At 33.9% G+C, this 26,035-nt stretch overlaps 1 protein-coding gene and 1 non-coding gene across 8 annotated transcripts in view; both read right to left on the bottom strand.

Moving 5' to 3' along the window:
• The window catches only part of CCDC178 (coiled-coil domain containing 178), a 445,791-nt gene that overhangs the window by 361,510 nt on the left and 58,246 nt on the right, over positions 1–26,035 (bottom strand). For 6 of the 7 annotated variants that reach the window (XM_047698296.1, XM_047698297.1, XM_047698295.1 and 3 more), the window contains 4 exons: positions 20,896–20,918; positions 10,475–10,557; positions 7,501–7,701; positions 2,799–3,019 (listed from right to left, as the gene is read on the bottom strand). In XM_047698296.1, the coding sequence (XP_047554252.1) occupies positions 2,799–3,019; positions 7,501–7,701; positions 10,475–10,557; positions 20,896–20,918 (528 nt within the window). The remainder of the gene's footprint in view (positions 1–2,798; positions 3,020–7,500; positions 7,702–10,474; positions 10,558–20,895; positions 20,919–26,035) is intronic. The other variant, XM_047698302.1, reaches the window with a different exon arrangement.
• LOC125082753 (U6 spliceosomal RNA) lies at positions 12,875–12,977 on the bottom strand. The gene has a single exon (XR_007122078.1). It is a non-coding gene; the product is annotated as a U6 spliceosomal RNA (small nuclear RNA).

Raw genomic sequence — 26,035 nt, 5'->3', positions numbered from 1 at the left:
CATCATTTTGTTCTCTGTATTTATAGGTCTATCTCTAATTTTTGTTTTTCAGATTCTACACATAAGTGAAATCATATAGTATTTGTCTCTGATTGATTTATTTCACTTAGCATTATATCCTCTAGAGGTCCATCCATGTTCGCACAATGGCAAGATTTTGTCATATTTTATAGCAGAGTAATATTCTATTATATATATATATATATACATATATATATATATATGTATATATATATATATCACATCTTCTTTATCCATTCACCTGTAGATGGACACTGATGTTGTTTCCATATCTTGGCTTTTGTAAAAATGCTGCAATAAAAAAAGGGGTACATATATCTTTTCAAATTAGTGGTTTTGTTTTATTTGGGTAAAACCCCAATAGTGGAATTACTGGATCATATGGCATTTCTATTTTTAATTTTTTGAGGAACCTCCATACTGTTTTCCACCGTGGCTGCATCAACTTACATTCCCACAACAGTGCATGAGGGTTCTTTTTTTTTCCATATCCTTGCCAACACTTGCTACTTTTTGTCTTGTTGGTTCTAGCTATTCCGAAAGGTGTAAGGTGATATCTCATTGTGGTTTTGATTGGTTTTGATGATTGAGATGTTAACCATCTTTTCACATATCTTTTCTTCTTTGGAAAAATGTATTTTCAGGTCCTCTGCCCATCTTTTAATTGTATTACTTATTTTTTGGTATTATGTAAATTCTGTACATATTTTGAATATTAACTTTTTATCAGATATTGATAGTGTCCTTTGGCACATAAAAGGTTTTCATTTTTTTATTGAGGAACAATTAATATATAATAATTTCAGGCATAAAACATAATGATTCAATATTTCTATATATTGTGAAATTATCACCAAATTATCACAGTGAGTCTAGTTAACATCCATTGCCATACATAGCTAGAATTTTTTTCTTGTGATGAGAACTTTTAAGATGTACTGTCTTAGCAACTTTCAAATATATAATACAATAGTACTAACAATAGTCAACATGCTGTACATTAAATCCTCATGACTTATGTATTTTATAAATAGAAGATTGTACTTTTTGACTCCCTTTCCAGTCATTTTCTAAACCCTCTATCAGGCAACCACCAATCTGTTCTATCCATGAAATTTTTTTTATTTGTTTTTTTCTTTTGATTCCACATATAAGTGAGATCACATGGTGTTTGTGTTCCTCTGTCTAACTTACTTCACTTAACATAATGTCCTCAAGGTCCATCCCTGTTGTAAGTGGCAAGATTTCACTCTTTTTTTTGAGTAATATTCCATTATGTGTGTGTGTGTGTGTGTGTATATATATAATACATATCACTAATATATACACACACATATATGTGTGTATATACACACACACATACACACACACACCCATACCACATCTTCTTTATCCATTCATCCATTGATGGACACTTAGGTTGTTTCAATATCTTGGCTATGGTAAATAACGCAGCAATGAACATGGGGGTGCACACATCTTTTCAGTTTGTGTTTTTTCTTCTAATAAATATCCAGAAGTGGAACTGCTGAGTCATACAACAGTTCCATTTTAATTTTCTGAGAAACCTCCATTCTGCTTTCCACAGTGGTTGTGCCAATTCACATATCCAGCATACAAGGGTTCCTTTTTCTCTAACATTTTTGCCAACACTTTTTACTTCTTGTCTTTTTGATAATAGCCATTCTGACAAGTATGAGATGCTCTCACTGTGGTTTCGATTTGCATTCCCTGATGATTAGTGATATTGACAACCTTTTCATGTACTTGTTGGTTATCTGTATTTCATCTTTGGAAAAATACCTATTCAGATCTTCAGCCCAATTTTAAGTCATATTGTTTTATTTTGAGGTTGAGTTGTATGAAGTTCTTTATTTCAGATATTAACCCCTTATCAGATATATGATTTGCAAATATTTTCTCCCATTCAGTAAACTATCTTTCATTTTGTTAATGTTTCCTCTTGTCATGCAGAAGATTTTTAGACAGATGTATCCCCACTTGTTTATTTTTGCTTTTGTTAGCTTTATTTTTGGTGTCAAATCCAAAACAGCAAGTAAAATGAATGAACAGTAGTTTGACCTCTAAAACAATGTCAGATTAAAAAAAACAACTTGCAGAAACTTTTACATGGTTGATACTATTTGAAAAACAAAAAAGAAACCATGCATTGTGCTTAAATATGTGTATATAAATATACAAAATTCACCTCGAAACAGATTTTCCTGATAAGGTTATTTTTGGAGAGTGAGGAAGGAAAATGGAATCGCTGAGAATATAGGACACACTTAACAACTCTATTTACTTTAAAATAATAAAAAATAAATATGAATTAAATATGCTCATTTGGTGGCAGGTATAAGTAATTTATTTTTCTATAACACAATTCCACAATAGGAGAGTTAAATGTTAATTAATCATTGAAAAGATTTTATAGTTTATTATCATCAACAATAAAATTGACTGATATATTCTGCTTGCATTCTCTCCCAGTTTGATTTAAAACTTCAAAAATTATCATGTTGTTCTAAATCTCCAAAATTCTATTAGTAGGTTGACTATTAATACTCCTAAGTATAAAACAGAAGATGACACAGTTTAAATGAATATCAATTGATTGTATTATGTGTAGTTTAATAGTTCCTTTAGGAAATTAATAGTAGGTTAATTTTCAGTGAAAATGAAACATTTAAAGATATTAACTTCTTACAGCTGAAATATTTTGTACAACTAAGTAACAATCTATAAAATGCGTATCCATTCATTTATTCATTTACCTCAAATTTCTTTGTTTGAAATTCTTTCAGAGCTTCAAGTTCTTGGTTCTGTTTTGAGTTAATTAGAGGACCAAATTTATTCATGTAGTCTATGTCTGCTTGAAGCTTTGCATTAACTTCTTCTAATTTTGCCTTTTGCTCCTCAAAATGTTTCAGTTGATAAGCTTTATCTTCAAGATGCCATTGTAATTCTACAATATCTCCCAAACAGGCTTCATGTTCTAGACATACAATAATAACAAAAGAAAATCTTATTTAAAACAAGAACTCCAGAAATATACCTTTATTTGATAATAGAGACATATGAAATATCTTGGATTCAGAAATTACTTATCCATGAAGCTTACTAAATTTAATATAAGTTATCTTAGTAGTGCATTATAAAATATATTGCTTTCATCATTTATTATCAAAGGGATTAAAATATATGTTTTATAAGCTAAAAAGTGTTCTAGTATGAATCCTGCCTATTACAACCAATCTATATACTGGGTTATGTATAACTATTCTATGAACTACAAAATGAGAAAAACTGCAAGAGTGGAGGCCTTCTAAAATTATCTAGAGGTAAAATGATGCGATATGAGTTATAAATGTCAGAAAGGAAAAGGAAAATAATTACTACTTTCTGTTGCTACAATTATATATCAAAACACAAAAAAATAAATTGAAAATTGTTACAAATAGGATAGCTTATATTAAAAAATGCTTATTGTTGTAAGCCACTGAGTTCCAAGGTGATTTGTTACAAATCATTATTGTAGTAAGTAACATTATTTCACATGACTAAATGCAAACCAAAATTAGAAGATTTAACATTGTGTTATTGCTAAGGTCTTCTTCCATAGTAGAAGAACCTTGTGAGCATTTCTATGGGACACAACTGTCTTCACACTCCATCCTCTCTGAAAGATCAATCCCCAGAACACTCTCCTAAACTCCCTTTCACCAGTCTCAACATTCATGTTCTTCCCAACTCCTATTATGCTATCCTTTTTGCTACTTCCCATTTGCATCCCAGGACTTTACTCCTTCAAGGTAATCTGTCTTCACCCTTCCTATATTGAGATTGTAAAACAGCAGCTCCTCAGATTGTGTCAACATACCATTCAAATACATAAACCAGTACTTAAACCAGTCTGCGATTTTTTTTTTCTCTTCCTTTAGGTAATCAGTCATTGGGAAGTGCCCATGGACCCATGAATGTAGACTAAGGGAAGGACAGGGAATCTAAAGAAGCAGGTACAATGAAGAGTACCAGGGAAATCTGAGTTATTAGTTTATTTGGGCCTTCAGATGCTGCTTGGGTATAATAAATGTACATACTCTTATGTTGTAAGGAAACACAGCTGTGCATATCTAATTCTATATTTTTTAAGCTTATGTAACACCCAATTTCTGATGAAAAACTTACTTCCGATTATCTTTTTTGAGAGGAAAAATAAAAAGACATTTGCTAGATTATTGGCTGCATGTTGGGTGCCAATGGCTGTCATTCTGTGGGGAAGAGGGGAATGCAGTGGCCAAGTAGAAAGGAAAGTAGTCAAGGGTATAAAACCCCACCCTCACTCTTTTCCATTATCTTCCATGGTCTCTTGCCACTAATTCCCAGTGGTTGAACCAGCAGGAGGACAGATTACAAAAGATATGTTTGATGCAGTCCGTTATCAATCAGACTCATGGATCACAAAACAGAAGATACAAGTGTGAGTGGGCTGGTTAGGGGGATGAATGGATCTGGAGGACTGACCACAAGATATCTAAGAAAAAATGGAATTTCATTAATTAATGAATTAATGAAATTAATTAATTTCATTAATTATAAATGTAAGTTTTTTACAAAAATTATTTTAAAATTCTATAAACATCAAACTTAATATTAAGGCTGCTATGGAGATTAAGCATTTTTCTTGTCACATAAGCTAGAGACTTTGAGAATCCAAAATCTATAAGAATATATACTTCTGTAACCTATAAAAAAAATTCTAAAATTTAGAAATTATATCCTAAATGTATCAATATAAAGGCAATATATTCCTGAAAGCACACTACTTTTCAGGAATATTTTACAAATAGAAGGTACCTAAAAACTATAGAGTAAAAATGAATTTAAATTTCATTGCATGTGTTAGCTACTTAAAATAAAGCAGATGAAAATAAATTTCAGTTTTGTAAGTAGATCTTTAAGTTTTTTAAAAAATCTTTAAATAGGGCACCTGGGTGGCTCAGTTGGTTAAGCAGCTGCCTTCGGCTCAGGTCATGATCCCAGCGTCCTGGGATCGAGTCCCACGTCAGGCTCCTTGCTCGTCAGGGAGCCTGCTTCTCCCTCTGCCTCTGCCTGCCATTCTGTCTGCCTGTGCTCGCTCTCTCTCCCTCTCTCTCTCTCTCTGACAAATAAATAAATAAAATCTTTAAAAAAAAAAAATCTTTAAATAGATTTTTTTTTAAAAGATTTCATTTATTTGACAGAGAGAGACAACAAGAGAGAGAACATAAGCAGGGGGAATGGGAGAGGGAGACCCAGGCTTCCCGCTGAGCAGGGAGCCCAATGCAGGGCTTGATATGGGGCTCGATCCCAGGACCTTGGGATCATGACCTGAGCTGAAGGCAGATGCTTACCTGACTGAGCCACCAAGGTGTCCCTAAAGATCTTTAAATAGATCTTTAAATAAAAGACAGCTCAAGGAATAAATTATCAACAATGGCAAGAATGTATTCCATCACTGAAATGCATTTATAAGGTATGGAAAATGTGCAAGTACGTATCTCAATTTAATTTTATTTCGGCAATTCCTTAAGTAGAACTTCATACAAACCACAAACTATAATATCTTCTCTTATAAAGGCCATATGAGATTATATAGAAAATTATTAGCAAAATACTAAATAAAACCAGCTACCACCGACTATTCTACCACCACTGACAAGGAAAGGCTTCCCAAACATTTTAAAAAATTGCAAGGGTGTCTGGGTGGCACAGTTGGTTAAGTGTCTGACTCTTGGTTCCAGCTCAGGTTGTGGTCTCAGCATTGTAAGATCCAGCTCTGCCCCAGGCTCCATTCGGCGTGGAGTCTGATTCTCTCTCCAGTTCCTTCAGCCCCTCTCATGCTCTCTCTCTCTCAAATAAACACATAAATCTTTAAAAAAAAAAAAAAAAACTCCAGATGACTCCTTGTGAATGTGAATGTGAATCTCTCAAGAATCTACTGGGTTCCATAATTTCCCAGGATGCCTATTCTGACCCTATTGTACATTTGGTTGCCTCTAACACCAATATGTATGTAAGTATGTATTTATAAATTATACACTTATGTTCTTGTATTAGTAGAGTATGCACATCATAAATTCTATTCAAAAACCTTGTGAATCAGAACAAACTCACTCCAAGCCTAATTATTTACTTCTATAAATAGCTATAGAAACCAAATGTTTTGTAAAATGCACCCTTTTAAAGTGTGGGTAGAAAAAGGCCTACTCTTACCTGAGTTTAGAGCACTTTTTGCGTAATTTTTAGAATAAACTCTTCAGTAAAGGGCAACAAAGAGCATAGACAGGGGCAGAATTAAAATCATCTAGTCTAGGCTCTGGGCAATTTCCTGCTTCTTGAGTTCTGCTTCAGAAGGAAGTGAACAAAGGGTGAGTTCAGTCTGTGAGCTCAGTATTAATTTAAAAGGAATAAACAGTCACTGAACCTACACTTAATTTATTTTATCGAAATAACAGAATTGAGGAACCACTGGGAAACTCTACTTTGTCAGGTACAATAATGGCAAAATTAAAACCCCAATAACCAAGAAAGAAAATAAAAATAACAAAGTTTATAAATATAAAAGTTCTAATGTTTTCTTGCAACTCCCTAAAATGTGCACACTCTACTTGGAAACTATAGTTTTAGAAGACATATAACAAAGGTATATGTAAGTGTTCAGTTTGACAAATAATTTAATGTCTCAGGGTAAAACAGCCTCCCTTTTCCTCTCAAAAGTGTCTTAGTTTAAATGATAGGTTTATAAGCACCCTAATATAACCGTTTATAAATCATGTGAATCCAGAATTACAATTTCTAACTGAATTAAAAGTTATTTATAAACAAAGTCTAGCCTCAGTAGAATCATGTAGTAGGCATGCTTAATAAGCAGTGTTTGGAGAATAAAAAATCCAATACCTTTAGACTGTTTAATACTTTACCATAGGTCTCTTATTCTGTGGTCTAAAAAACCTAGTATTTCCTTTTGAAACATCTCCAGCTTTATTGTCTGCTAGAAGTTCTCAAGAAGATCTACTACTGAATTCTCAAAAGCAGATGCATGTTGCTAAAATATCATTTTAAAACTCTTTTATTTTCCTAGATTTAAAGATTTGGTCAATGACACCAATTGGAAGTCACTTAAATTTCTAAGTTTCAAGTACTCAAATAATGTAGTCATCATAGGAAATATGTGCCAAAAGTTTAAATGTCCCACAGGCACCATAAATGCTATGGAATTATCAACAAACACCAAACTACAGAAGGTCCAGGTTTACTCACTGCAGTCCCAGCTACATAAATGTTACCAGCATTATCATTAATAGCATTTATCAAAAGTACACTGTTTGGATGCAAAACAATATGGTCAGAGTTGACTTTTTTCCAAAGCTTCAATTGATTATTCATGCCTCTCAAACAAAACAAATGGCAATATGAAAAAATTCTTATTATTACCTTTCTGCACAGCTAATGGAATTTCTTGAAGTCTCCAGATTGACCAAGAATCAATTTTCATGTGAATCTTTTTCTTTCTTGATTTTTGTTGTTTTAAAGCTTCTTCAGCTTTTGCACGGTCAGTTTCTAGACTTTTAATGAGATGAATGGCCTCTGAGAGCAATGTTTCCATTTCCTGCTTCAATTCTGGACACTTTTCATCTTAAAATAGAAATATATATTCACATTTGTTAATAAATCAGCCTATAAACTAGGTGGTGGGAACATAGGTACTAATGGTATCATTTTCCTTTTTTAATATTTATATGTTTAATAAGAGAATTTTAGAAAAATGAATTAGCCTTTTAAAGAGTTTTATTATAATAAAATCATAACATTAATTATAACTTTTGAAGACAGATTTTGAAGTGAACACTTTGTAAAATAGTTAGAATAGAGGAATCTCAAGCAATATCTCCTTGTATATTTTATCTAAAAATTTTTTCATAAGCTATATTATAGAACTTTATTTTTAAATCATTCTTATATTTCCTCTCATTCTATGACAAAAGCAAATCATAATGATTACATCAGCTAAATACTGAAAATCCTCAGATGGTTCCTAGAAACTTTATATTCCTTTATATTCCTTATCAGATAATAACAACCTTAGTTAGCCCTGCCAGGAATTCATTGTTTCCAAATTTCATTTATTTAGTTATAACACAAATTGACTCCTGTAATGAGAGAAATTTGTGATTACTGGTTCACAGCTCTGAAAAGATATGGTTTAACGTTAACAAAATGATTAACATGGATATTCATTCACCTATTTATACTAGAAACACGCAGAGAGCCTGTTATGTTCTGGGCAATACACTCTCTCCCTAGAGATAGATCAGTAAGGAAGATGGATATGGGTTCCACTCTGGTGAGATTTATACTTGTAAACAGTGACTTTTGCCAAAATGTGACATGACAAGAAGACATAAACAAACACAAAATGTCGAGAAAGACAAAGCCTCAGAGAGCTGAGTCTAGAAGAAAAACAGTAAAACAGGTTCAAAACAAAGGCAACTAATAGACCTCTGCTTTGTTTTGTTTTGATTTGGACAATAAAGCAATAATTTTCTGCTAGGAGATATTACATATTGGTTATAAGTGTAAGCTCAGTAGTCACAGTTTCTATTTCTAACCTAGTAAGCCTATCAAAGAAATTCAGCATGCTGCCTGAAAAGAATTCTTGAGAAACAGGTCTCTCTATTGTAATGCATAAAAATTATCGTTTTATGGACTGGCCCTTGATTTGGCCTCTCTTTATTTCGTCTATGTCTTCTTTTTCCAGAATCTACCACATCCTGGACATTTTACATCCTTAATTGTCTGTTTTTTTTCATAACAATATACACATTGAACACTGTGTTCTCCAGCCAACTTATGATCTATTCAGTTTCTATAAAGAGAGTCTGAAATGTTTAATTAAATTAATGCCACTTAAATCACTTCTGATGCGATAAAAATGTTTACCGAAGACATCCATCATGTTTGTACATGATCTTCTGTAGTGTTTTTATGATAGCATTCTAAAATAGATGCTGTGTTTATAACTTCAGGTGCCTCCAATTCATTGTATTGAATCTCTCAATGTTTTTCTAGAATATCATCTCAATTAGTTTTACTATTTCATATTGAGTAGGTGAGTAACCTCCTGTAATATTTTTAGCACAAACATTTAATTATAATAAATCTTGTCAACCTGATACTGTCTTGCACTTTGGGATCACATGTATGAGTTTACAATAAACATAACTGCAGTTAATTTAACTGTTACTATGTCCATTAACATATTAATCTTCTCCTAGCATTTGTCATGTGAAAAATTAAGCGTCTGGCTCTGCGCTCAGTGACAAATCTGCTTAAAGATTTTCTCCCTCTGCCCCTCCCTCTCTGCTCTCTCTCTCTCTCAAATAAATAAATAAATAAACAAATCTTTTTTTAAGTATGTTTTTCTTTTTTTTTTTTAAGATTTTATTTATTTATTTGACAGAGACAGAGATCACTAGTCAGAGAGGCAGGCAGAGAGAGAGGAGGAAGCAGGCTCCCTGCTGAGCAGAGAGCCCGATGCGGGGCTCGATCCCAGGACCCTGAGATCATGCCCTGAGCCGAAGGCAGAGGCTTTAACCCACTGAGCCACCCAGGCCCCTAAAGTATGTTTTTTTATGGGGTGCCTGGGTGGCTCAGTGGGTTAAAGCCTCTGCCTTCGGCTCAGGTCATGATCCCAGGGTCCTGGGATCGAGCCCCGCATCGGGCTCTCTGCTCAGCAGGGAGCCTGCTTCCTCCTCTCTCTCTGCCTGCCTCTCTGACTACTTTTGATCTCTCTGTCTCTGTCAAATAAATAAATAAAATCTTAAAAAAAAAGAAAACTATATATATGCAATATATATATACATTATACATATTATAATGTATATATATATATATTATATATAAAGCACATGTATTAATCTTAATTTATACATATATAAATATTACATACAAAATATAAATATAGTAGAGCTTCCATGTCCAGTGTGGTAGTCATGAATCCCATGTGATTATTTACATTTAAAAAGTGTTAAAATTAAACTGAAAAATTAAATTCTCAGACTTCCTAACTACATTTCAAACAGATATTATATATGGCTACCAGATGGTAGAAACAGAGAACACTTTGATTATCCCAGAAAGCACGACTAGACAGCACTGAATTACAGTTAACTTCTTGGGAGGTAGAGAGGGATCATTATATACTCAGGACCCAGACCAGTATACATTATATTAAATATTTGTTGAATTTTGTTGTTTAATTAAACAATATAGAAGGCTCTTTCCTCTATTAGATATTCACAAGAATTATAAAACTCTTAAAAATGATTATTGTAAAAATTAAAAATATGTTAAATGCAAAGTCAATGAGCTTTTAAATATAACTTCATTTATTTAAGTACAACTTTACCTCTCTCTTCTGGTTTAACCTCTTTCACTGGTGTAGCAATACTCCTGTCTTCCTTCTGGTCTTGTGTGGAAGAAGTTCTGCTCCTATATAAAGGGAAAGAAGCAATTAATAAAGAACTACTATACTTAAAGTTTAAAGTTATTAAAGCAAATTTTAGGTGATCCTCTCACATTAAATTTTAAATGTTTATGGTAGAACTTACTATACATGCTAATGCTATTATACAAGAAAATAATATAGCAAAATTCCAATATGTAATGGGCTTTACATTTCATGGGAAATTAACAGAAACTCAAAATTTGTTACAAATGACCTAAAAATATTTGAGAGGATATTAAAGAAGTTTTTTTGTTTTTGTTTTTGTTTTGTTCTGTTTTTAAGATTTTATTTATTTATTTATTTATTTGTTTATTTTATTTATTTATTTATTTGTTAGAGAGAGAGAGAGAGAGAGCGTGAGCACAGGCAGAGTGGTAGACAGAGGCAGAGGGAGAAGCAGGCTCCCTGCTGAGCAAGGAGCCCATGTAGGACTTGATCCCAGGAAGCTGGGATCATGACCTTAGCCAAAGGCAGCCGCTTAACCCACTGAGCCACCAAGGCGTCCCTGTTTTTGTTTTTAAGAAAATGAATTGGTCTTCCCTAGATAGTGTTGCTATCAGAAAAAGGGGTTTAATTGAGAATAATTTGAGAGCTATTTTTCTAACTTCAGTACAGAAGTTTGGGGTACAATATAAAATCCAAGGACCAAAAATGCTTTTTCAGATTTGAAATTTTTTTTAAAGATTTTATTTATTTATATGACAGAGAGAAAGAGATCACAAGTAGGCAGAGAGGCTGGCAGAGGGAGAGAGGGAAGCAGGGTCCCTGCTGAGCAGAGAGCCCTATGCAGGGCTTGACCCCAGGACCCTGGGACCATGACCTGAGCTGAAGGCAGAGGCTCAACCCACTGAGCCACCCAGACACCCCCAGATCTGAAATTAATAACATTTTAGCAAAATATCCAAATTAAAGTGTTATTTTTTTCTAAAGAATTTTTCTAGGGGCATCTGTGTTAAGCATCTACCTTGGGCCCAGGTCTTGATCTCAGGGACCTGGTATCCAGCCCTGTGTCAGGCTCACTTAGCAGAGAGTCTGTTTCTCCCTCTCCCTCTGCTCCTCCTCCCCAGCCCATTCTTCATGTACTTGTGCATGTTCTCTCTCTCTCAAATAAATAAATAAATAAATATCTTTAAAAATGTTTTTAAAAATTGTTCTTAAGTTTTCATATTTAAAAAGAAGCATTTTTCCTCTGATAAATGTTATCAGAAAAAAAGTATCAACAACAAAGCAGGTAGTGATATTTTCCTTAAGTTATTATTTTTTCTTATTAAAGAAGCATTACAAATTAAACAAAGTTTATACATACCAAAAATCATGTTATAAAATAATCCATATTAATTACTCTTCTTAGCTAACAGAACACTCTAATGATATTTTAATTTTTATAAAATTAGTCATAAAATATTGCATGCTGCTTTAGCTATATGACATTGTTTCCTATATATTTGACTATAGTTTAATATTTCTGATGACTGCATACTATTTATCTCATTGTTGTTCAACAATTTATTTAGAAAAGCTTGTTTATTATGAGGTCAGGGAAATATTCATCATTTTTTCTCCATTAGTTTCAACTTCATTTTTAAATATTTTTGTTAAATAATCTAATATTTTTTTCTTGCTTGTTTGAAAACTAAAAAAAGTTGAATCAGTAGGTTGCACACTTGAAGCTAATTAAGATTGTGTCAACTATACTCAAAAATTAAAAATAAAAGAAACATTCACACCATTAAAAAAAATAAATAAATAATAAAAACATGAGGGTTGCTGGAGGAGGCAAGAGCACTTTATGTAAGGTGCAGTGGGTATATATGCAATTGATGAATCACTAAATTCCATTTCTGAAACTAATAAAGAAAATAATAAAAATTGTTGCACATAATTGAATCCATTTTGTGTATTTTTTTCTAAAATTTAGTTAATTTTTGGACCAGCAAAATCATCTTGATTTTTTTTTTAATTTTATTTTTTTTATTTGAGAGAGAGAAGGAACAGGAACAAGAGGAGGGGAAGAGGGAGAGGAAAAAGGACTCCCTGATGAGCAGGAAACCTGACATGGGACTTGATCCCAGAACCCTGGGATCATGACCTGAGCTGAAGGCAGATGCTCAATTGACTGAGCCACCCAAGTGACTAATTCTTATTTTTTTTTAATTGAGGCAAAAGTCCCATAACACAAAATTAACCATTTGAAAGCGTAAACTTCAATGGCATTTACTACACTCAATGTTGTGACTATCATCACCAGCTAGTGCCAAAACATGTTTATTTCCTTAGAAGAACTGCCCCTCATTGTTTTTTTAATATATGTAATGCTTCATGAATTTGTGTGTCATTCTTGCAGAGGGGCCATGCCAATCTTTGTATCGTACAAATTTTAGTATATGTGCTGCTAAGTAAGCCTCATATTTATTAAACAATCTCTCCCCTCTCCTTCTTTCTACCAGCCTCTGGCAAGAATCAATGTGCTTCCCATCTCTATGATTTACCCGTTATAGATATTTCGTGTAAATGGAATCATGCAAGAGGTAACCTTTTGTATTTGGTTTCTTTAACTTAGCATGGTGGTTTAGAAGTTTACCCACATTACAGCATCTATCAAAATTTTATTACTTTTTATGGCTGAATAATATTCCATTGTATAGCTATACCACCCTTTATTTATACATTAGTCTACTAAAAAAAGTTTTACTTAAATTCAATTAACCAACATATAGTACATCATTAGTTTCACACGTAGTGTTCAATAGTGCATCAGTTGCTTATAACACCCAGTGCTCATCACATCACATATCCTCCTTAATGCCCATCACCCAATTACCCTATTCCCCACCAACCACCCCTCCAGCAACCCCGTTTGTTTCCTATAGTTAAAGAGTTTTTCATGGTTTTTCTCCCTCTCTGAGACTTTCCAATAAGTTTTCCCTCCCTTCTCTTATGGTCCTCTGCACTGTTTCTTATATTCCACATATGAGTGAAACCGCATGATAATTGTCTTTCTCTGACTTATTTCACTCAGCGTAATACCTTCCAGTTCCATCCATGTTCATGTAAATTGCAAGTTATCATTCCTTCTGATTGCTGAGTAATATTCCAGTGTGCGTGTGTGTGCGTGTCTGTGTGTGCGCACGCGTGCGTGTGCACACACGTGTGTATCCATTCATCTGTCAAAGGACATCTCAGCTCTTTCCACAGTTTGGCTATTGTGGACGTTGCTGTTATGAACATTGGGGTGGATATGTCTCTTCAGATCAACACATTTGTATCTTTGGGGTAAATACCTAGTAGTGTAATTGCTCAGCCACAGGGCAACTCTACTTTTAACTTTTTCAGGAACCTCATACTGTTTTCCAGAGTACCTGTACCAGCTTGCATTCCCACCAACAGTGTAAGAGCATTCCCCTTTCTCCACATCCTTGCCAACATTTGTTAATTCCTGTCTTGTTAATTTTAGCCATTCTGACTGGTATGAAGTAATATCTCATTGTGTTTTTGACTTGTATTTCCCTGATGGTTGAGTGATGTTGAGCACTTTCTCATGTGTCTCTTGGCCATTTGGATGTCTTCTTTGCAGAAATGTCTGTTCATGTCTTCTGCCTATTTCTTGACTGGATTATTTGGTTTTTGGGTGTTGAGTTGGATAAGTTTTTTATAGATCTTGGATATTAGCCCTTTTTCTTATATGTTTTTTGCAATTATCTTCTCCCATTCTGTAGGTTGCCTTTTATTTTGTTGACTGTTTCCTTTGCTGTGCAGAAGCTTTTGATCTTAATAAAGTCCCAAAAGTTCATTTTCACTTTTGTTTCCCTTGCCTTTAGAGACATGTCCACCAAGAAGTTGCTGCGGCTGATGTCAAAGAAGTAGCTGCCTTTGTTCTCCTCTAGGATTTTGATGGATTCTTGTCACACATTGAGGTCTTTCATCCATTTTGAGTTTATCTTTGTGTATGGTGTAAGGTAATGGTCCAGTTTCATTCTTCTACATGTGGCTGTGGAACTTTCCCAGCACCATTTATTGAAGAGACTGTCATTTTTGCATTGGATATTCTTTCCTGCTTTGTCAAAGATTAGTTGACCACAGAGTTGAGGGCCCATTTCTGGGATCTCTATTCTGTTCCACTGATCTGCATATTTGTTTTTGTGCCAGCACCATACTGTCTTGATGATCACAGCTTTGTAATAGAGCTTGAAGTCAGGCAGTGTGAAACCCCCAGCTTTGGTTTTTCTTTTTCAACATCTCTCTAGCTATTCAGGGTCTTTTCTGGTTCCATACAAATTTTAGTATTATTTGTTCCAGCTCTGTGAAAAATGTTGTGTTATTTTGATAGGGATTGCACAGAATATGTAGATTGCTCTGGGTAGCATAGACATTGTAACAGTATTTTTTCTTCCAATCCATGAGCATGGAATGTGTTTCCATTTCTTTGTGTCTTCCTCAATTTCTTTCATATGTGTTCTGTAGCTTTTAGAATACAGATCCTTTATCTCTTTAATTAGGTTTATTCCTATGTATTTTATGATTTTTCAGTGCAATTGTAAATGGGATCGATTCCTTAATTTCTCTTTCTTTCAGCTCATTGTTAGTGTGGATATATGCAATTGATTTCTGCACATTGATTTTATATCCTGCCATGTTGCTTAATTCTTATATGAGTTCTAGCAACTTGGGGGTGGAGTCTTGGATTTTCCACATGAAGTTTCATGTCATCTCCAAGGAGTCAAAGTTTGACTGCTTCTTTGCCAATCTGAATGCCTTCTATTTCTTTTTGTTGTCTGATTGCTGAGGCTAGGACTGTTGAACAATAGTGGGGAGGGTGGGCAACCCTGTCGTGTTCCCGACCTTAGGGGAAAAGCTCTCGGTTTTTCTCCATTGAGAATGATATTCGCTGTGGGCTTTTCATAGATGGCTTTTATAATATTGAAGTATGTTCCCTCTATCCCTACACTGTGGAGAGTTTTAATCAAAGAAGGATGCTGTATTTTGTCAAATGCCTTTTCTGCATCAATTGAGAGGATATGGTTCTTGTACTTTCTTTTATTAATGTGATGTATCATGTTGATTAATTTGCAAATGTTGAACTATCCTTGCAGCCCAGAAATAAATCCCACTTGAGGCTGGTGAATAATCCTTTTAATGCACTGTTGGATCCTACTGGCTAGTAGGTGGCTGAGAAATTTGGCATCCATGTTCATCAGGGATATTGGTCTGTAATGCTTCTTTTTGGTGAGGTCTGTCTGGTTTTAGGATCAAGGTAATGCTAACCTCTTAGAGAAGTAAGTTCAAAGATTTCTGCTGAAAAATTTGAGGTTGTCTACTCCTTTTGGCTATGGTGAATACTGATGATATGAACGTTTGTATATAAGACTTGTTTGAACACCTGTTCTGAAATCTTTTCTGTACATACCTCAGAGTGGAACTGCTATGTCATATGGTAATCTAGGATTAACTTTTTGAGGAAGCATCAAACTGTTTTTCAAAGTGACTGACCATTTTACATTCCCACCAGCAATATATGAGATTTGTAATGTTGAATAAAAGTGAAAAGAGCTAGCATCTTGTATTGTTCCTTATCTTAGGTTGAAAAATTTTGGACTTCACCATTAAGTATAATATCAGTTGAAAATTTTTCATAAATGTCCTTCACCTTGCTTTCTAATCTGTTCTAACCTGTTTTTTGAGTGTTTTCATCATGAAAACGTGTTGGATTTTGCCATATGTTTCCACATTGAGATGGATTTCCCCCCTTCATTTTATTACTGTGGATATATTACACATTGATTTTTTTTCTCTATTTTGAACTACCCTTACATACCTGGGAGAAATGTCAGTTGGTCATGACATGTAATTGCATTAATATGTTGCTAGGTTCAGGTTGCTAGTATTTCATTGAAGATTTCTGCATCTATAGTCATAAAGCCATTGATCTACATTTCTTTTACTTAAGATGTTTTTATCTGGCATTAGTATCAGGATAATGCTGGCCTCATAGAATGGTTGAAAAGTGCTCCTTTCCCTACTATTTTTTGAAAGTGTTAGAGAAACACTGATATTAATTCTTCTTTCAATGTTCAGTAGACTTCACCAGTCAAACTATTTGGTCCTGGATTTTTCTTTGTTGGGAGATATTTGGTTACTGATTTAATCTCTTTACTTGTTACAAATCTGTTGAGATTTCCTACTTCTTCCTCAGTCAGTTTTGATAGCTTATGTTTTCCTAGAAATTTCATCTTGGTTATCTAAATTTGTTCATATTATTATCTTGTCCATAGTATTATAATCTTTTTTATTTCTGAGAGGTGTATAGTAATATCCCCAATTTTCTGATGATTTTCATAATGCAAGTCTTTTTTCTTTGCTAGTCTAGCCAAAGGTTTGTGAATTCGGTTGATCTTCTCAAAGAAACAACTTTTGTTTTCATTGATACTATTTATTGTTCTTTTTAATTCTTGACTTCATTCATCTCTGCACTAATCTTTACTATTTCCTTTCTTTTCCTAGCTTTAGCACATTCATTCTTTTTTAGTTCTGTGAGGTATAGAATTAGGTTACTGGATTTGGGATCTTCTTTTTTGATGTTAGCATTTATGGCTATAAATTGTCCTGCGAGCATTACTTTTGCTGTAGCTCATAAATTCTGGTATACTGTGTTTTCATTTTCATTAATTTCAAAGTATTTTCTAATTTCTTCTATAATTACAGCCTTGATTCACTGAGTTTTTTTGAGCATGTTGTTTAAAATCTACATTTACATGGACTTCCTAGGTTTTTTTCTGTTAATCATTTCTAGTTTCACTCCATTAGGTCAGATAGGATACTTGGTATGATTTCAGTCTTTTTATTCTATTGAGATTTTTTGTATAGCTTGACATATGGTCTATCATGAATAATGTTCAATGTCAACAAGAAATGAATGTGCTTTCTCCTGCTATTGAGTGGTGTGTACTATATAAGTCTGTTAGGCCTAGATTGTTCTAGTGCTGTTCAAATCTTTTTCATTACTGATCTTTTTTTTTTTAAGTTCTTTTTACCATTCTTGAAAGTGAGGATAGAGTGAATTCTCAAACTCTTAAGAAAAACTGTGTATTTCTTACTTTAACTCTCGTCAATTTATACTTCATGTATTTCTGAGGTTGTATTTTGGGTATGTATATGATTTTGATATCTTCTTGATGGAATGGCCCTTTTATGAAGATGTTAAGTATTGTTTCTTGTAATATGTATCGGCCAAAAGTCTATTTTGTGTTATATTAGTTTAGCTACCCCAGCTCTCTTTTGGTTACTATTTTCATGATTATATTTTTCATCCTTTTGTTTTCAACATACTGTGGAACTTAGATGAGTCTCGTATAGACAGCATATAACTGAATCATGTATTTTTATCCATTCTAACACTCTCTGTCTTTTAATAGTAAAGTTTAATCTATTTAATCCATTTTCATGAATGCAATTACTATTAAGAAAAGACTTATTTCTGCCATTTTGCTATTTGTTTTCTATAATACTTAAATATTTTTGATTCCTTAATTTCTCCATAATTGCCTTCTTTTGTGATTAGCTGATTTTTCCCCCAAATGTATTTAGTTTCCTTATTGGATTTATATTGGTATTTTTATTTTATAGAATTTTTCACTGGAGATTACAATTAACACCTTCATAAAAATTGAGTTTGAATTAAAATCAATGTAGTTTCAGTAGTATTGGAAAAAAAAAAACAAGTCTCTGTGCCTTTACTCCCTCCATGTTGTTATTTTTACAAATTACACATTTATACATTGTGTGCTCATTAACATAGATTCATAATTTTATCCATTTAATAACTATATAGGAAATAAGAGATGCAAAATAAAAATGCAATCACACCAACTTTTGTATTTATCTTTGTAGCTGCCTTATTGTTTTTTATTTATTCATATGGCTTCAGATTACTAACATCCTTTCCTTTCTGCTTAAAAGACTACCTTTAGGATTTCTGATAGAACAGTCTGCTAGAGATGGAGGCCCTCAATTTTTGTTTATCTGGAAAATCTAAATTTCTCCTTTATTTTTGAAAGACGCTTCTGCAAGTATTAGAATTCTTATTTGAAAGGCTTTGTTTTGTTTTCTTCTAGCATTTGAAATGTGTCATTCCACTGGCCTCTGGCCTCCCTAATTCCATTTTTTTAAAAGATTTTATTTATTTACTTGAGAGAGTGAGCACAGAGGGAGAGGGAGAAGCAGGCTCCCCACTGAGCAGAGAGCCCAACATAGAGCTCCATCCCAGGACCCTGAGATCATGACCTGAGCTGGAGGCAAATGCTTAACGAACTGAGCCACCCAGGTTCCTCTGACCTCCAAAATTTCTGATGAGAAATTGTTATTTTTATTGAGGATCCCTTACTCATGATGAGTCGCTTCTTTCTTACTGCTTTCAAGATACTCTTTGTCCCAGGCTTTCAGTAATTTGACTATAATGTGTGGACTTCTGAGTTTATCCTACTTAGAGTTCATTGAGTTTTAGTAAATTATAAATTCACGTCTTTCATCAAATTAGGGGATTTTTAGCCAATGTTTCTTCAAATATTCCTTCTCTCCCTTTTACTCTTCCCTGTTACTCCTGGACTCCCATTATGCGTACATTTGTATTTGTGATTATGTACCTCAGATCTATTAGGGTCTGTTCATTTTACTTCATTCTTTTGTCTTTCTGCTCCTCAGCCTGAATAATCTCAATTGGCCTATTTTCAAGTTCACGGATTCTTTCCTCTGCCAGCTCAAATCTATTGATGAACATCTCTAATTAACTTTTCCTCCGGTTATTATACTTATCATCTCCAGAATATCCACTTAATTCTTTTTTATAATTCCTATTTCCTTATTGATAATCATAATTTGTTGAGATATTAGTCTCCTGGTTTTAACTGTCCATGGAGTTTCCATTAACTCTCTGAGAATATTTAAGACTGCTGATTTAGTTATTGTCCAATAAGTCCAACATTTAAGCTTTCTCATGGTCATTTTAAAAAGTTTGTCTTTTTTCTTTCTTTGCCTGCTTCATAATTTTTGTAGAAAACTAGACATTTTAAACAGTTTAACGTTAAATAGAAATAAGATTACCTTCCCTCTGTTGGGTTTGTTGTTGCTGCTTGTTGTGGGTTTTTCTGTTTAGTAGTTCTTCTAAACACATTTGGCAATGTCTGTATTCTTTGTCATGTATGACAATTGAACTAAGTGTTTCATTAGCTTACTGGTAAATTTACGTTCTCTCCAAGTTATCTTAAATACCTAGAGTCAAAAGAAAAAAAAAAGGAAAGAAGGGAAAGGAAAAGAAGGAAAGGAAAGACAAGGGAAAAGGAAAAGGACAGGGCTTTTTCCCCATAGCTATCTATGGGGAGAATATGAAAAGGAAAGGAAAAAGGGAAAAGGAAAAAAAAATACTCTTCTAGTCTTAGTAGACTGGCTCTCTGTTAAAGTATTCCTTCAATGCTTATCCAGGCTATTTACAACTCTGCTTCTACTTTTAATTGTTGCCTGCACAGATCCTAAAGGTCAGCCAAAGATAAAAGATCAGGGTCTTGGGTTTTCTCTCAGCATGTGCCTAGCTCTGGTCATATGTGTGCACTTTTTCATTCTGCAGTATACATAATAGCTTTGAAAAACCCTATTTCCCCCATGTATGTCTTCTTTCCCAGGCATTTTGGTCTGTCTAACATTTGTCCCAACTGTTATTCACAGCTTCAGACAGTGGTGGCAAGTATATGCCTTTAAATGCTTTCAGTAAACATTGCCTGTAAGTGGTTCCAGCTGAGTGATTGCTCTAAGTCAGGCAAAACAAAGGCAAGGCTTTGTGCTGGTTCTTCAAGAAGTCATTAGACAGGTCAAAACACTGAAACACAATTCTTTGAGAATAAGGTCCATATTGTTTTCTCTGGCACTGGCAATCTGAACCACAAGTACAGGCTGCTCTCTTCATGGCCACCACTGATTTGGGGGCTAGAGGATGGCAAGCAGGCAATTCGTAGTGCCATAGCGCTCTCTTAATACAATACAACAGACTCTTCATTAACTTTTCCCCGAGTTGTTGTTTTTTACTAAATTCAGATTTCTACAAAAGTTGATTCTGACAAATTTTTTCCAAAATTTTTTTGAGGTAAACCAGAGCCTGAGAGATTTCTATTCTGCCATTTTCAATGATATCCCAATTCTTATATATTTAAAAATGCATTTTAATAACAAATATGAAAAATTCTTTTAACTTATTTCTTTTTAAATAAAACTCATCTACAGCACCTTAAGCATTAAAATTTGAACATAAAAACAATTTAAAAAGAATGAAAGGTCCTTACCATTCCTCAAGAGATGTTTCAAACTGTAAAAATAAAATATCTCAATAAATATCTCAAAAAATAATAGACTTAGCTTACAATTAAACTCACTGATAAAACCATAAGTACTCCACTTCACAGACCCCATTATATTTTTGTCAAACTATACTTTGTTATTTCTAAAACAGATACATACCTCTACTACCTAGTCCTTTCATTACTCCCACTGTATTGTTCTTACCTTTCACCTGTGTTTCTAAATCTTACTCCTTCATCAAGGGCTTATTCAATGCCACTTACTCCCAAAAGACTTCCTAAATAATCAGAAGTGCATTATATCTATTAATTTTTAATATATAACCAAAGGGTGGAAAACATTCTGGTATGTTCACAAATATTTAGTTTTCCATAGTGTCCCTCTTTTAGACTATAAACGTCATGGTAGAAGTCATGTTCTACAGAATATTCTGAGAGTATCCTGGACTATCAAAGTCACAAATTACCAAAACCACAAGGGATACATAGTCATAATTTTTTAGGTTTCATAGATAATCTCTACAGGTGTTAGCTGGGCATACATGGTTATTGTAATTCTACAATATCTTCAAATAGGCCTTGTGTTCTAGACATGAATTTTATCTCAATTAAAAAATTAAGAAAATTGGAACAAAGTACGGACTTTAGTAAAAACGTATCAATATTGATTCATTAATTGTAAAAATGTACTATCCTAATGTAAGATATGAAAATAGGGAAAATGTGGCCCAGAGTATAGAAGAAATCTCTATATTATCTTCTCAACTTTTCTGTAAGTCTTAAACTGTTATAAAATAAAGTCTATTTTAATAAAACAATACTATTTAGGAGAACATAAAAATTAATCAAAGGAAAGTAAATTATGAAAAAAGTAAATTAAAGAAAAAAACAGTATGGCCATGGCTTTTGAGTTATTAGATTAAATTCAATCAGATTAATATGAAACTCCAAGTTCTTATGCAGATTATAACATTTTCGACTAAAAAACAAAGGATTCAAAAATGCAAAGACAATTCCAATTTATAACAGTGTTATAGACTAAATTGTGTTCCTCTAAAATTTGTATATTGAAGCCCTAATCTCATGTGACTGTATTTGAAGATAGGATCTTTAAGGAGAAAATTAAAGTTAAATAATGTCATAGAATGGGATCCTAATCCAATAAAACTGGTGTTCTTATTAGAAGATGAAAAGACACCAGAGCTCGCTCTCTCACCATGTGGGCATAGAAGAAAGGCCATGTTAGGACACAGTGAGGAGGCTGTTTTCAAGCCAGGAAGAGAATCCTCAGTAGAAACCAACTGTGACAATACCTTGATTTTGGACTCTAGCCTCCAGAACTGTGAGAAAATAACCTTCTGTCTTTTTTTTTTAATGGCAGCTGAACAAATTACTACAGGAAAAAGTTTAGGATAAATACTCAGGTCTATTTCTTATGGAAATCTAAGTACCTCTCAGAACCAAGAACTCAAAGAGTAAAGCAGAAATGAGAAAAACCATAAATTAGGAAACTATCCCCAGGAAGCAAAATTGAGTCCTAAGCAAGAAACTTTTTAGATTCACATGTGGTAGACCTAATACCAGGTACCCTCATTAATTTCAGAATTTCAGGCATTAGTGAAAGATGTATCTTTCATTTCTCCCCTTTTTGAATAACAGTATATATTGTGATAATTTTGCTCCTGCCCCACCATTGCTGCTAAGTATACAGGAGCAGTATTTAACATCATTTTAATTCACAGACCATCGGGTCAAAAGAAGCTGAAACCAGAGAACTTCATCTGCATCAGATCTGCTGCAGAACATATAATCATAGACCTCTGCATGAGACCATAACAGAATAAAACTTTTGGGGAGTTGGTGATTAGAGTCTGCAATTAGATGAGCTGTTAATCATGTTGCCAATGGACTAATTGATAGATTGATTGCTACACAAATTGTTCCCAAAGAATCACATCTCCTGGCTTCCCCATCTTGTCTAATATTCTACCATATTAAAAGAGGGTTTGATTATGTGCTTTGCTTTGGCCAGTAGGATATGAGCAAACATAAAAAGCAAATATTTTAAGCTCTTGCCCATTGAGATTTTTCCTCTTAGAATACCATCCCAGACATGAGTGTGAGGCCATCTTCATCACCATTTCAAGTTGTTAGCAGATGTGTACATCTATATGATTGGCCCCAGGCAAGAACTAACAAAATTGCCCATCTGAGCTCAGAACAAATTGCTTAATAATATTCCAATAAATGCTTGTTCTAGTCACAAAGTTTTAGAAAGAGAGAGTCAGAGAGACTGAGAGAGAAAGAATAGGTGTATGTATGCCTATATCAATAGCTAAAGAAAAAAACAGTGCTTTATTGCTCTGAAGAGATTTTCATTAGGGTAATAGGGACCAAATCCAGATTGTAATGAATATATGAGCAATTGGGAGGTGAATAAACAAACACTAATTTTAGGTAACACTTTTCAGATGTTAAGTAATACAAGAAGAAAGAGGAAAAGGGATATATTTAAACGTATGTGTAGGATTAAAAAAATTCTTGAAAACAAGAGAATCATTCAAAATTTAATATTTTACATGTGGACGGAAGTGAGTTAAGAGAAAAGAAGGAGGGGCGCCTGGGTGGCTCAGTGGGTTAAGCCGCTGCCTTCGGCTCAGGTCATGATCCCAGGTCCTGGGTTCAAGCCCCACATCGGGCTTTCCGCTCGGCGTGGAGCCTGCTTCCTCCTCTCTCTCTGCTTGCCTCTCTGCCTACTTGTGATTTCTCTCTGTCAAATAAATAAATAAAATCTTAAAAAAAAAAAAAAAGAGAAAAGAAGGAAATATGGACGATAGATATGAACACCTGATGGAACAAGATCCTTACAAAAACTGAAGATGGAATACAGGTAAGGGGAGTAGCCACTGATGGGGGAAGGAAATTTTCCATGGGGACAAAAGGAATAATATTTATGGAATTCAAGGATGTTCCTAAGTGGGATAATGGAGTTTGAAGCATTTCTGTTGTCATATCTCCTATTTTCTTTGGGAAGTGAGAGGTGAATGAGTCGTAAAGTAGAGGATTTGGAGACTTGAACAAAAGAGAGGACTGAAGTAGCCACCAGAGAATACTAGACAAAATTCTGGTTGACAAGCAATAATTTCACACAAAGGTCCCATTGATGTTGGAAACAATGTATCCATAACGTTTCAAATTGGGATTGTTGTGTAATGTTCTCTGGCACTATTCAGCAGCCTGGAGTGTAGGAGTAGAGATGGCCCACCATCAGAGAGATCTCATCAGGACTCGCATTTTGTCAGACTAGAAGTATAAAAAAGTAAATAACCAGATGCACCAATTAATGAGTGTTTTAACAGATGAATTAATTAGTCAAGGAAGTAAAGGAAAATGGGGATGATAGATAGGAAATAAGGGATATTTCAGGATTTGAAGTGTTCTTAAATTTCAAACGAAATATAACAATTAATAGAATTAGAGAACTCAAAGTATCAGAGATTTGGTCAGTAGGGTCAGATGATTAAATATTACTTTTCAGAACTGAAAACATTAAGAAGTGGTGTAAGCTCAGCAAAATTTTATAATCAGAATTTTAAGCATTTTAACAGTCATATTTGTGTGGTCCTCAGAGGTGAAATACTCTCTGGAATACATGACCCAGAGTGGTGGAGAACAGGATTTTCTGAGATATCAGACACACTGTCTGGATGCTAGCTCTGCCACTGACTATGTGATCTTGGGGAAAATCAACCTCTATTGTTGAGGTACTCAATCCTCATCTGTAGCTGGGGTAATGGCAATTTCTAACTCACAAGGTTTCTGGAAGGTTTCAATGAAATCATACATATTAACTATTTAATATAGACTATGATATATGGTAGGCACCTAATCTGTATTAGCTGTATCACTGTTATTGATAATAACATTACTATTTTTGTATAATACATTCTTAATATTTTAAAGAATGATTTCTAAATACTTTCTATGTCATTCTTTCAAATCATGGTAACAATTTAAAGATATGTATTGATTAAGTGAAGAAAATTTCAATTTAGTAGAAATTAAATAAAGCTATCTCTAGGCAGTCTAGAAAAACAGGTGGAAGAAAAATAAAACCTTTTACTCATATGGGAAGATATCCAGGTAATTATTTCCATCATATTGCCATGTTTTCTCATTCCTTGCAAAATTATACAGAACATGTTCATAGTAGCTCTACTTTAAAGAAATTTCTTTTCAAAATTCAAAATTGCAGTTAAACTGCTATGAATGCATTGACAAGCTTACAGCAGATTCATCTGCTAATCACAGGCTTGACAGTATTCATTGTGACTATAACAGAAACCACTGTGATTTAATGGGCAAACAAACCCATAATGGTTGATCCAAAAAGGACTAATCTTTCACTCATTTAATGTAGTCCATACCCAAAGTAGATGATAGCCTTACGATTAGTTATAGATCTTTTTTTTTTTTTAAAGATTTTATTTATTTATTTGACAGACAGAGATCACAAGTAGGCAGAGAGGCAGGCAGAGAGAGAGAGGGAAGCAGGCTCCCTGCTGAGCAGAGAGCCCGATGCGGGACTCGATCCCAGGACCCTGAGATCATGACCTGAGCCGAAGGCAGCGGCTTAACCCACTGAGCCACCCAGGCGCCCCAGAACTTTATCTTATAAAAGATTTAAGTGATCCTGATTAAAACGAATAAGATTCTCCCCAAAAGAAACCTCACAACCATCCATAGTAGCCCCCAACCCCAGGAAACTAATCTGCTGTCTCTACAGACTGACTTACGTAGGACATTTCACATTAATGGGATCATACAATGGGTGTTCTTTTGTGTTTATAGTAATGATCACACAACTGTGTAAATACACTAAAAACAACTGATTTTTATACTTTAAATGACAAACTTTATGGTATGTAACTTATCTCAATAAAGCTGTTTTAAAAAGTCAAGCAGTTTACAGAAAAACACAATTGACAATTTAGACAAAATTGAAAAGCTTCAATTAAAAGAAGAAAAACTGCCCACCTAGAAAGGGCATCACTTTCTTTCCCTTTGTCTTTGACTCCCCCCGCCAATCCCAACATAAATGTATTCCTTGCAGTCCCCAAGAAAA

This window comes from Lutra lutra, chromosome 12 (genome assembly GCF_902655055.1).
Source record: "Lutra lutra chromosome 12, mLutLut1.2, whole genome shotgun sequence".
Taxonomy (NCBI): Eukaryota; Metazoa; Chordata; class Mammalia; order Carnivora; family Mustelidae; genus Lutra; species Lutra lutra.
This window is presented reverse-complemented; position numbering and strand designations above follow the sequence as displayed.